This window comes from Apium graveolens, chromosome 3, assembly GCF_009905375.1.
Source record: "Apium graveolens cultivar Ventura chromosome 3, ASM990537v1, whole genome shotgun sequence".
Taxonomy (NCBI): Eukaryota; Viridiplantae; Streptophyta; class Magnoliopsida; order Apiales; family Apiaceae; genus Apium; species Apium graveolens.
Window position 1 is genome coordinate 60697490 of NC_133649.1, and position 13433 is coordinate 60710922.

The 13433-nt window shown below is 38.9% G+C and overlaps 1 protein-coding gene and 1 non-coding gene across 2 annotated transcripts; one reads left to right on the plus strand and one right to left on the minus strand.

The window, feature by feature from the left end:
• Positions 1-5016: 5016 nt before the first annotated feature.
• Positions 5017-5123, minus strand: LOC141716533 (small nucleolar RNA R71). The gene has a single exon (XR_012573239.1). It is a non-coding gene; the product is annotated as a small nucleolar RNA R71 (small nucleolar RNA).
• A 4373-nt stretch (positions 5124-9496) lies between these two features.
• On the plus strand, positions 9497-9964 carry LOC141714256 (uncharacterized). The gene has a single exon (XM_074517787.1). The coding sequence runs from the start codon at positions 9497-9499 to the stop codon at positions 9962-9964; it is 468 nt and encodes a 155-aa protein (XP_074373888.1).
• Positions 9965-13433: the final 3469 nt, after the last annotated feature.

Below are 13433 nucleotides of genomic sequence, written 5' to 3' on the forward strand. Positions count from 1 at the left end.
ATGTAGCATAATAAGGATTAGGTGCAAATGGCATATTAGCAAATTGTTCATTCATATTCTGTGTAGACATATCATTCATAGGCATAGAAGACATAGCACTCATGTTGGGAAAAGAAGGTGGTACAGTCATGGAAGTAGGCATGGCAGTTTTGCAATTAACGGACAGATGATTAACACTTCCACACTTAACACAGATTTTTCCTTAGAGCATACTTATCAGGTGTGTAGTTGTTATGTTTGTTAATCCCTACTTTCCTATTTCTATTTTTTTTCCTTTTAGCCTCTATTTTAACCTCAATCTTTTCTATTCTGTCATTCAATTGCTTGATGGACAGATGACCAATATTCACTTTCTTCCCCTTCTTCACTTGACTAGATTCTCCTGAAATAAAGTTTTTGTAAACTGATCAATATTTTTCATTTAACTTGGCAAGTTTGGCTTTACTCACAAGTTTGCTCACAGCCGACGGATGAGGATTTATGTCACTCGACGGATAATCTTTTTTATTATTCGACGGATGACTCTCATCATCCGTCGAGTCTACATCTGTTAGAAATCCTTCAACCAAATTGGACTCCAGCTTCTCTTTACTCTTTTTCCAGGCTGCATCACAGAAGGACTCAATACCTTGAACTTTGGTGATTTGAGCATGGACATCTCTAGATGATTTCCATGCCTTAACCACCTCATGTTCACGATCAAGCTGCTTCTTCAAAATTTCTTCTTTCTTCAAGGACTCAGTTAATTCCTCCTTAGCAATCTTACATTCTATTCTTAATTTTTCAAATTCAATAAACTGAGACTCTAGCACATTATTCCTTTCACTTAAAAATAAATTGTTTTCTTTGATTTTAGAATTTTCCTTAGTGAGGGACTTAAGTGTAACACGCAAATGATATAATTCTATAGACATATCATTTATTACATCATTACACTCAGCTTTAGATAAATGTACAAGGTTAGTGGTGATTACCTGATTACTTGAAGAACTTATCTCTGTTTCATTAGACTTGGCCATTAGGGCTAGATTGACATAGCTGACATCCTCATCCTCATCCAGACCATCTGCTGCCCAGTCATTTTCTTGTGTAATAAAAGCCCTTTCCTTTTGTTTGAGCAACTCAAAATACTTCTATTTATAATCAACAGGCTCAAACTTCTTCTTACTAGAATCTGACTTTCTACACTCACTGGAAAAGTGCCCTGCCAAGCCACATTTGAAACACTTGAATTTTGATTTATCCACCATGTTTCTATTTGGCTTAGGTGCTCCAAAGTTCTTCTTGAACTTGAGCTTGGAAAATCTTCTGGAAAGAAATGCTAGATGTTCATCAATATCATCTCGGCTCAAAGAATCTTCATTTTCTGCTACCATCCCCTTGCCCTTGTTTTCACAGACCTTTGAAGTAGACTCAACAACTTCTATCTTCATCTCCTTCTCTTTTTCTAACTCTGCAACCACTATAATGGACCCTCCTTTCTTTTTCCCTTTCTCCATTCTTTCATCTTGCTCTATTTCAAACTCATAAGTCTTTAGAATGTCATGCAGTCTCTATAGTGTAAACTCCTTGTATTCTTGTGAATTTCTCAGGGAGATTGTCATTGGTTTCGATTCTTTTGAAAGGGATCTCAGGAATTTGATGTTAGAATCTTTGGTTTGGTAGACTCTTCCATGCAGCTTCAGAGCATTTAGTAGCTTTTGAAATCTACTAAACATATCAGTGAGAGTTTCACCTTCTTCACAGTGGAAATGCTCATATTGCTGAATTAGTAACTGCATCTTCTTTTCTCTAACTTGTTCAGTGCCATCACAAATTATTTGAATGGTGTCCCAAACCTCCTTGGCTTTCTTGCAATTGATGATGTTGTCAAACATGTCACCATCAACTCCATTGAATAAGATATTCATGGCCTTCTTGTCTTTCCTGACTTTTTCAATATCAGGATCTGACCATTCATGCCTTATCTTGGGAACTGATGGCTCATTTCCAATTGCAGCTCTCATTGGTACATGAGGACCTCTCTCTATGCAATCCACATAGGCCTCATCTTGAGAAAGTAAAATGAAGATGTATCTTTACCTTCCAGTGATGGTAATTATCTTTGTCCAGAAAAGGAATCTTGACTCCAACATCCTTCTTGTTCATCTTGCTGTTTGTTATGATCTTTAAACTCTTTATGCTTCAAGAGCTTGCTCTGATACCAATTGTTAGTCCCTAACAATACAACAAGAATTATAGAGGGGGGGTGAATGTAATTCTGACTACTTTTTGAGATTAATGAAAAATGGTTATAACTTAATAATATATAAGTGTTTGATTTGCAAAGTGCAGAATGAAGAATTAGATAAATCAAAACACAAGTAATAAAAACACAAGTCTTTAAAAACTTTCTGGTGGATTTGAATGTATCCACGAGATATATATATATATATATATATATAGAGAGAGAGAGAGAGAGAGAACCCTGTGAAGCTTGAATAGCTCATAGCTGCTTACAAATATGAACAACTAAACTTACAGAGAAATGCTACAGGATACATCTTATAATTGTTTCTCTGAGAATGTATTTGCTTAGTCTTCTAGTTGTTCTACTTGCTACTCTTGGTTTATATATCACCAAGATTACATAGTAATAAGACAAGATAATAAAACAAAACCTATCAAGTCTAATACCATGTTGTTTCACTACTCTGTTCCAGCATCTTTTAATATCTTCATAATAGCATGGAAGTGGTAATGCTTCTTTGTTCTCAAAAACCCGGCTGAATAGGCTGCCACATTCTTTTTGTAAACACTCGACGCATGTGACTGTGTTGTCACTGTCAACAGATGTTTGAACTGATTATCTGTCGGGTACGTGGTTATCATTCGTCGGGTTGCCTTGTTGATCATCCGTCGGGTAGTTTTTTTAATCATCCGTTGGGTAGCTATTTGTCACTTGACTTCATTTCATTTATGTAGAATTACAAGACATCTTATAATTACAATTAATCAACCTATTCTGTATATCTAATTAAATTCAACATGACTTATATGCTACTACAGAATCTATACAAAGGTGTTTGCAGAAATGTGCTACATGACTTATTGTTACATAAGCTACTCACTCGATGGATGTCAAATCATCATCCGTCGGGACTATATTGAGTCATCCGTTGGGACTATATTTGATCATCCATCGAGTGCTACATTTTTCACTAAGTTGAATCTACTAAGGTGTTTTGTTAATGCAATCATCAAGTTCACAACATATACCCAACATAGTGTATGAAGCATAGGAATTTGAAGAATTGAAGACTTGGTATAAATAGAGATTAAAGAGGACAGCTATAGTCTTGAAGTTATACTCACTAACAGGAGCTCATTTATATGTTCAAGCGTCGGTGAAGAACAGTGAATGAAGTGTTCAAGATTGTAGTAGCAATGAAGACGATGTTTAAAGTACCAGAAAGGATTCCAGTAAAAGTACAGTTGTTTATTGACGGTTAGTGTTAGAAGCAATGGATATTCAACCAATCTGTATCAACTCAGAAACACAAGACAAATTGAATTAGGTTCTCTCAATGCTAGTTGTTTGTGAACCAGACCAGTGCACCAAACATCAGTATACAAAAAGGGATTTTAATTCAGTTATAGAAGAGAATATTGATGTAGTGAAGAATGGTTAAACAAAAGCAGAAACATTCTAAGGCATGATAGTCTTCTCACAGGTCACCATAGAAGTGCATACAAGGACAAACTATGGTCGCCACAGAACTGGTCACCATAGAGAATTTCTCTAAGGCACCATAGTGATCGCCATAGAGATTCTCTAAGGCACCAGTGGTCACCATAGAAGAAGATACAGTGGTTACCTGGTCGCCATAGGGCCTTGGCTGGTCGCCATAGAACTTCAAGTGTTCACCTGGTCGCCATAGAGTTCATCTGGTCGCCATAAAGTTCACCTGGTCACCGTAGAGCTTACTTGGTCGCCTAGAACATAAGCAATCGCCTTAGAGCATTACATAAGCACTGGTCGCCATAGAAGGTTGCTCAAGTCGCCATTGAAGAGTTGTGAAATTCATTGATTTACTTACAACAAATTAAAAGGATTGTGTGGACACAAGACTACCACCTGTCCAATGAATTTGAAAGTCTACACAGAGAAGCAGAATATATAACAATCAATAATTATTATTTTTATTAGTTCTGTTCATCTTCTCTCTTACGGGAGGTGATGAAAACAAGAAATTAAGAGAATACAGAGAAGCTCAGCACATTGATATCCGTTTAACTTCTCACCGGAGAAACGTTATAATGCCCTATTTAACTCTTGTATATTCATAGGGGCATTATAATCGTTATCCGGTAATTAAATCCTTAGACAATAAAAAGCTAGATCATTGTATAGGATTTAATTTGTAAATCTTTGTAGTAGCTAGGAACTTTATTGTTCTTAGATTGTAGCCGGTTAATTTATTTACCGGAGTGTAGCAACACCCCTCGAGGACTTATATATGAATATATACTTCCCCGAATATCTTGTGTTCCTAGTTCTAATATTCCCAAACACTATTCACCTCAGAAACACGAAACCCCTAACCGAGCACTAAATCTATATTCATTAAAGATTCAAAAGAATTTTTAACTTAGTGATTATTGTATTCAACCCCCCCCCCCCTTCTACGATAATTCGGGATCTAACACATTCAATCTAGCATTGTTAGGACATATATCGTAACTAATACCTTTGAGATCAAGCTTGGAACAATTCAGATGGTGCAGAATTCAGTCCAGTTTGGGGGTGCTCCAATGGAAGATCCCAATATGCACATTAGAGATTTCATCGAGATATGCGACACCTTCAAGTTCAATAATGTTTCTGAAGATGCTGTGAAACTGAGACTTTTCCCATTCTCTCTGAGGGATAAAGCTAAGAGTTGGTTACACTCTCTACTAGCTGGTTCTATTGCGATTTGGGAGGATCTTTCTCAGAAATTCCTTACTAAATTCTTCTCTATGACAAAGAAAGCTGCAATCAGGAATGCTCTTACTCAATTCGCGCAACAATCGGGTGAATCTTTATATGAAGCTAAGGAGCGTTATAAGGAGATGCTTAGGAAGTGTCCTCATCATGGAATGCCTGACTGGATGGAGATCAATTTCTTTTATAATGGTTTGGGAGAACAGTCAAGACCTATGCTCGATACAGCATCAGGTGGAACATTATGGGCTAAAAGTTTTGAGGAAGCTTATGAGCTGATTGAGATGATGGCTGAGAATGAATATCAGAATCCAACTCAGAAACTGCCACAAGGCAAGGTAGCTGGAATTCTACAGGTAGATACAGCTATAGCTATCACTGCTCAGCTTAAGGCATTGGTGATGAAGGTTGATTTTCTGACCAACTATGGTGTTCATCAGATAGCCAGTGTTTGTGAGCTTTGTGCAGGATCACATACAATGGAGCAATGTGCTATATCTAGTGAATCAGCTCAATTTGTGAGCAACTTTCAGCGGTCGCAACAACCTGTTCCTGCTACTTATCATCCTAACAACCACAACCATCCTAACTTCAGCTGGAGCAATAATCAGGGTGGTATGCAACAACCACAATAGCCATACCAGCAGTTGAAAATAACCAATTTAATCCTCCTGGTTTTCAACAACAGTATACACCAAGGCAGCAATTTCAGCCATAGGGGATGCAACAGTAATCTCATGGAGGTGCCGGTCAATCTTCTAATGAAATATATGAATTGGAGGAGTTGATGCTTATGTGCAAGAGTCAAGCAGTTTCAATCAAAACTCTGGAGAATCAAATAGGGAAGATTGCTAACGCCCTATTGAACCGACCACAAGGAACTCTTCCGAGTGATACGGAAACTAATCCAGGCAAGACGGAAGTTAAAGAACAGCTTAAGGAAATCACCTTGAGGTCTGGAAAGGTCGGTAACCCTGAAAATCATCAAACAAAGAAGCTGAACATTTTCTCTAGAAGGGCAGTGCGCCCGTGCCCATAAGGGGCGCACTATCGCCCTTTTAATTTCCAAAAACTGACAATTTTGCTGATTCAGTTGTGAAAAAGGATGGCGAAGCAAAACCGAAGAAGAATACTGCTGAAAACACTATACCTAAGGATAATACAGGGGATAAACAAGTCTATCCTCCACCTTCATATCCTAAAAGACATTAGAAGCAAAAGTTCGACAAGCAATTTGTAAAGTTTCTGGGGGTTTTTAAGAAGTTGCACATTTACATACCTTTCGCGGAAGCTCTAGAATAGATGCCGAGCTATGCTAAGTTCATGAAGGGTATTCTTTCTCGGAAGTTTAAACTTGAGGAGTTGGAAAATGTTGCTCTAACGGAAGAGTGTTGTGCTGTGCTGCAACAAAAACTACCTCCTAAACTTAAAGATCCAGGAAGCTTCATGATACCATGCACTATTGGAAACTTATATTTTGACAAGTGCATGTGTGACTTGGGAGCTAGCATCAATCTGATGCCATTGTCTATCTTCAAAAAACTTGGTATGCCTGATCCAAAACCTGTAAACATGTCCTTATAACTGGATGATCGATCCATCACTTATTCGTGAGGTGTAGTGGAGGATGTATTAGTTAAGGTGGAAAAACTCATCTTCCCTGCTGATTTTGTCATTCTGGACTTTGAGGAAGATAAGAAGATTCCCATTATCTTGGGGAGACCATTTTTAGCTACTGGCCGAACTCTGATCGATGTGCAGAAGGGTGAGCTTACTATAAGGGTTCAGGATCAGGACGTTACCATTAATGTTTTTAATGCAATGAAATTCCCTACTGATGAAGAAGAGTGATTTAAAGTAGAGTTGGTCAACTCTGTAGTAAATTCGGAGCTTGATCAGTTGTTAAGGACTGACGTCTTAAAGCGAGCCTTAACAGGAGAATCTAATAGTGAAGATGAAGAAGGGGAAGAGCAACTGCAGTATTTGAATGCATCTCCATGGAAAAGGAGATTGGACTTGCCATTCGATTCTCTTGGATTATCAGAGCTTAAAAATTCTCAGAAGCGTCTCAAACCATCTATTAAGGAAGCTCCCTCACTTGAACTAAAACTACTACCTGATCACTTGAGTTATGCTTTTTTAGGTGATGCATCTACTTTACCTAATATTATTACATCTGACCTATCAGGTAGTGATGAAGACAAGCTCTTGAGAATTCTAAGAGAGTTTAAATCAGCAATCAGATGAACTATAGCAGATATTAAGGGAATCAGCCCTTCTTATTGCATGCATAAAATTCTTCTTGGGGAGGGAAGTAAACCAACCGTTGAACAACATAGGAGGCTCAATCCTATCATGAAGAAAGTAGTGAAGAAAGAAATTCTTAAATGGATGGATACAGGGATCATCTATCCTATTTCTGATAGTTCATGGGTGAGCCCAGTGCAGTGTGTGCCTAAAAAGGAGGCATTAAAGTTGTTGCTAATGAAAAGAATGAGCTCATTCCTACTCGGACAGTCACGGGATGGAGAGTAGGCATGGATTATCGGAAGCTGAATAAAGCCACCAGGAAGGATAACTTCCCTCTTCTATTCATTGATCAAATGCTTGGTAGGTTGGCTGGTCCCGAGTATTATTGTCTTCTAGATGGGAGCTCGGGCTATAATCAGATTTGCATTTCCCCAGAAGATCAGAAGAAGACCACTTTTACTTGTCCTTTTGGCACTTTCGCTTTCCATCGAGTTTCTTTAGGACTCTGTGGTGCACCTGCTACTTTTCAAAGATGCATGATGACCATATTCTTAGAAATGATTGGTACTAATATAGAGGTGTTCATGGATGACTTTTCTGTGTTCGGGACTTCTTATGATGAGTGTTTGCATAATCTTGGCTTGGTGCTAAAAAGATGCGTTGAGAGACCAATATGGTGCTCAACTGGGAAAAATGTCACTTTATGGTGCAACAGGGTATCATTCTTGGGCACAAGGTATCTGGAAAATGTCTTGAAGTGGATAAGGCCAAGATGGGGGGTTATTGAAAATCTTCATCCACCAATCTCAGTTAAAGAAATCTGCAGTTTTCTTGGTCATGCAGGTTTTTATCGACGATTCATCAAAGACTTCTCTAAAATCTCTAAACTCGTGTGCAATCTGTTGGATAAGGATGTTCCTTTCAAATTTGATGAAGAATATTTGGCTGCTTACAAGAGTTTGAAAAAGAGTTTGCCTACAACACCTGTTATTATTGCACCAGATTGGGATGAGCCCTTCGAGATGATGTGTGATGCTAGTGATTTTGCAGTTGGAGTTGTTCTTGGCCAGAGGAAGAAGAATATTTTCCATGTGGTTTACTATGCTAGTAAAACTCTTAATGGTGCTCAGCTGAATTACACTACTACAGAGAAGGAGCTTTTGGCGATTATCTACGGTTTCAAGAAATTTCGATCTTATTTGCTTGGGACAAAAGTGACGGTTTTCATTGATCATGCTGCTATTTGATATCTGGTCTCGAAGAAAGATTCAAAACCTCACTTGATTCGATGGATTCTATTTTTTCAGGAATTTGAGCTGGAAATCAAGGACTAAAAAGTACAGAAAATCAGGTAGCGGATCATCTCTCTCATTTGGAAGATCACAGCGAAGCTTCACAAGATAAGATGTTAATCAATGAATCTTTTCCCAATGAGTAACATTTTGGGGTGAAAAAAGAAGAACCACGGTTTGCAGACATTATGAATTATCTTGTGAGTAACGTCATTCCCCCAGAACTCTCTTATGCTCAAAGGAAGAAGCTTTAACATGAGTTGAAGTGGTATCGATGGGATGAGTCATTCTTGTTCAGACAAGGAGCATATCAGATTATCAGGAGATGCATTCCGTATAGTGAGACGGAGGGTATTCTGCGAGATTGACACGCAACTGTGTATGGTGGTCATTATGGTGGGGAGAAGACAGTTGCTCGTATTCTTCAAGCGGGATTTTTCTGGCCTACTTTGTTTAAAGATGCTCATCAGTTCGTGTTGAGATGTGATCGCTGCCAATGAGTTGGAAATATGTCCAAGAGAGACGAGATGCCTCTTAATGTGCTTCTCGAAGTTGAGATTTTTGATATTTGCGGAATCAACTTCATAGGGCCATTTGTATCGTCATGCAACAATCAGTATATTCTTTTGGCGTGGATTATGTGTTTAAATGAGTTAGGGTTAAAGATTTTCCAACCAATGATGCTAAGGTGGTGATAAATTTTCTTCATAAGCAGATATTCACACGTTTTGGTACTCCAAGGGTTATAATCAGTGATAAGGGATCGTATTTCTGCAATCACAAATTTATTGCATTAATGGAAAGATATCATGTGATACATCGTGTTGCCATAGCCTACCATCCTCAAACTAATGGGAAAACTGAAGTGTCAAATCGAGAGATCAAGCGAATCTTGGAGAAGGTTGTGAGTCCATCAAGGAAAGATTGGTTGTTGAAGCTAGATGAAGCTGTTTGGGCCTATAGAACGGCATTCAAGACTCCTCTAGGCATGTCTCCTTTCCAGTTGGTGTATTATAAGGCGTGTCATTTGCCTACGGAGTTAGAGCATAAAGCGTATTGGGCTTTGAAGAAACTGAATTTTGATATGGCAGCTGCTGGAGAGAAGAGAATGCTTCAGCTTAATGAACTAGACGAGTTCCGTCTTCAGGCTTATGAAAGCAACAAGTTATACAAGGAGAAGGTCAAGAGATGGCATGTTAAGAGGCTAGTGCACAAGACATTTGTGCCTGGTCAACAAGTTCTATTGTTCAACTCTCGTCTCCGACTTTTTCCAGGGAAGCTTAAGTCACGATGGTTAGGTCCATTCTTTGTCAAAACTGTTTTTCCACATGGAGCTTTGGAAATTTTTGATAAGCATCCAGGACAAGCTTTCAAAGTAAATGGTCAGAGGTTGAAGCATTATTATGAGGATACGGTGAACCGTGAGGTGGTGAACGTCGTTCTTGCGACAACTTGATTTTGAAGTTTCACGCCAAGCTAAAGACGTAAAACAAGCGCTTCGTGAGAGGCAACCCATGCATTTGTTGTATTTTAGCTTACGAAAAAAAAATCAAAAAAATGAAATTTTTTCCAGAAGCACGGCGCGCCCGTGCGAACTTTCCGGAAAAGGAAAAAAAGGAGAAAATACAGAAAATTCAGTTTTAAGCCATGCCCAGCCCGAAATTAACCTTAATTCTACCCTATTTCTACATCCTAAACACTACCACCCCCATCCTATCACTCTTATATATATACATCTCTTTATATACATACACACCTATCACTTTCACTTACAAAACCCTAGCCTCTTCATCTATTCACTACTCAACTCCAATTTGCTATCAATTGTTGTTATGGCACCCAAAAGAGCGAGAATCATGGGTAGTAGTAGCACTAATCCCTCGTCTACCGAGGATTCTAGTGTGGGAGGCACGGCTAACAGATTTTCTTCTTCGGAGGATCAGACAGAGTTTATTAGGTTGATGTCTAAGCCGATTGCTAAGGAGATAGGGGTTTCTTACCCACGGCTAAGGATGGGAAGCTGTTGGAGATGATTGTTGAGATGGGTTGGCAGACATTCTGTGAGGCACCCGCTCCGGTTTCGATGAGCATTGTACGGGAATTTTATGTGATTACTAAGGCGGACAAGAATGGATTCTCTGTTGTTCACAGGTTGACGGTGGATTAACATCCCGCTGCTATTCGCCGGGTCATAAATCAACCCACGAGAAAACTGACTGCTGAGGATTGGGTGAGCAAGATTGGGGAGGATTTTGATCTGGATTATATTTTGGCTGAGTTATGTGTTCCAGGGACAGAGTGGAAGTACAAGGCTGGGACAACTGACCCGCTTACTTTTCTTGCTTCGTGTATGAACAGGTATGCTAGGGCTTGGAACTTGTTTGTGTGTGCTAATATCATGCCATCTTCACATTCTCACGAGGTTACCATGGATCGTGTTATTCTGCTATGGGGGATTTTGAATAAAGAGTATGTGGATCTCAGCTTTTTGATTCATCAGAGTATGATGCACTTTCTGCGAGGAGGGACCATGGGGGTGATTCCTCATGCCTCCATTGTTATGAAGTTGTGTGCTTCGGTTGGTGTTCGGTGGCCTGAGCATGAGCAGCTACAGATGCCGAGTGCTCTCATTGATAGTTCAACAATTTCGGTGATGCAGGAGTGGTATGGCGGTAAAGCCGATGAGAAGGGCTTGGGTTATACATATGATCATCTACCGGGTGGCCAGCCAGCTGATCAGACTTATGCAAGGGGTTCTTCTCAAGCATGTCAGGCAGCTACTAGATCCTCTCATGGAGCCGCTAGATCTTCCCCTGCTCAGCAGACATGGGATAGTTCTGGACTTGGAGATGCGCAATACAGGAGATTGACTAGGCACATGGATGCGATGCACGACATTCACAGTCATTTTATTGTGGATTTGACACAGGCTTTGGGTACTGCTTTCCGGGGCACTGGTGTCGAAGTCGATTGGCCTGTATTTAGAGCTGATTCTGTGTACCCACTACCTGATACTCCACCCGAGGAGGGTTATCCTACTGATGACTAGGTATGCCTTGTATCCTTATTATTACCTTCAATGAGGACATTGAAAATTTTAAGTTTGGGGGTGATAATGTAAGGATTAGTAGTGTGTATTGTGTTCATAAAGATTCATATTATATGTTTAGTTGTAGTTGTTCATTATTTTTGCATGATTGTTCATATAGGTCATATTTGTTTGTATATTTGTTCATGTTATTATGTGAGTCCATGTAGTTGCATTTGCATGCATATAACATGATCCCGTAGGATGATCTGTTTCTGATTGGTAGGTTGGTATTGATTTGAGTGTAGTGATTTCGAATAGAGGGTTGATTAAGTCCTAAAGAATTGATTTGCAAGCCCAGAAACAAAAAAAAATTCACAAGTCTTATAGGTTGCTTTTAAACTAGATCATGATCATACTTGTTGTTGTCGAAATTGAATCACTTGGTTATATATGTTTATGCATAATTGATCACAAGTGAGCTCTTTAATACTCGAGCTCTTAAGTTCTAGGGGACTTTGTGCCTAGTGACCTAAGGCTTGTATAGTCTGGGATCCGCTAACCTAACGCTAGCTACATGGGTATTATTTTATAAGTCTTTTGGGACCTCATTCATTGCACGGTCAAATAAGCATTTTTATGTTTATGTTTCTGTATTATAGCATGAATCCTTGTCTAACTCTAGTAAAATTGAGGTGTTGTGATTCATTATGTGTTTAACATTCATTCTATTTATAAACTTGTGATTGTTTTGGAGAAAAATAGGATATGATTATTGATCTAGTGTTGGGAGTATATCTAATAAACGTTGCACACACGCACGTTTCTGGTTTGTAAGTTGGTTAATGGGATTTAGTCGAGCTCTGTTTAGAGTCATTGGATTCTTAGCGAAATTTGCTTATTGATTGGTTATGGTTATTCTGAGGGGATCGTTGCATATTCATATTAGTTGCATTCATGCATTAGTTATGTTTTTAGTGTTGAGTCTTTTTATGCTTGAGGACAAGCATCGATTTAAGTTTGGGGGTGTGATAAGTGGAATTTATATCCACTTGGAACGCTTCATATCGACTTAAGTTGGTATTTTGGACTCAAGTATTTGGTATTTTTGATGTGTTTTGTGTTGAGTCATTTCAGGGCACTAGTCGGAGGTGGAAATGAGCTTTCAAATAATTTTATGTTGATAAGAGATCAGGAATGGAGTCAAGAAAGATCGCACGAAGAAAGGAGCACAAAACAAGAAAAATTCAGAATTTCAACAGAAAGTCAGCGCGCCCGCGCCTGGTCAGGTGTGCCCGTGCCATATTTTCCGGAGAAGGAGCGTGCCCGCGCCCCAGTGCTGTGCGCCCGTGCCAGTGCAAAGCTACAGAATCCTGATTCTATTATAATTTGAAGATTTGGAGAGTCCAGGTGATCCAGGGGCTTATATATAGAGATAATAAGACGTTTTTAATAACAAGGAAGCCAGGGAGAACATTAAGAAGACCTAGAGCACACAAGACGGCTAAGAAGAAGAAGAATTAGTTCCTTCTTTTGTATTCTTCGATTTAGGCGATACTTTTGGATGCTTGTTTTGTTCTTGTTCTAAACCCTAGTACTTTATATATTCTTGCGTAGTATTATGAACTTATTTAGTATCATATTTTTCATTGGAACCCATAGTGATGATATGTTCGATCATGAACTAATTGTTGTCATGGGGTTCTAGCGAATTTATTTATGGATTTTAATAGTTAATTGATTTAAATCTTTAGTATGTGGTGATTTATGATTTCCTAGTTTGGTTGTGTTTATTCCTCTTTGATGTAGCTAACATCTAAGATTGTTTGTTAATCTCTATTGAAGCGACAGTGAATATAGAGGTTTAGAACTTGCCATGCTAGCATAGGTTTATGTA

What these genes read in the sequence shown, in the direction of transcription:
- LOC141714256 (XM_074517787.1), top strand. Translation starts at nt 9,497, where the DNA reads ATGTCTCCTTTCCAGTTGGTGTATTATAAGGCGTGTCATTTGCCTACG.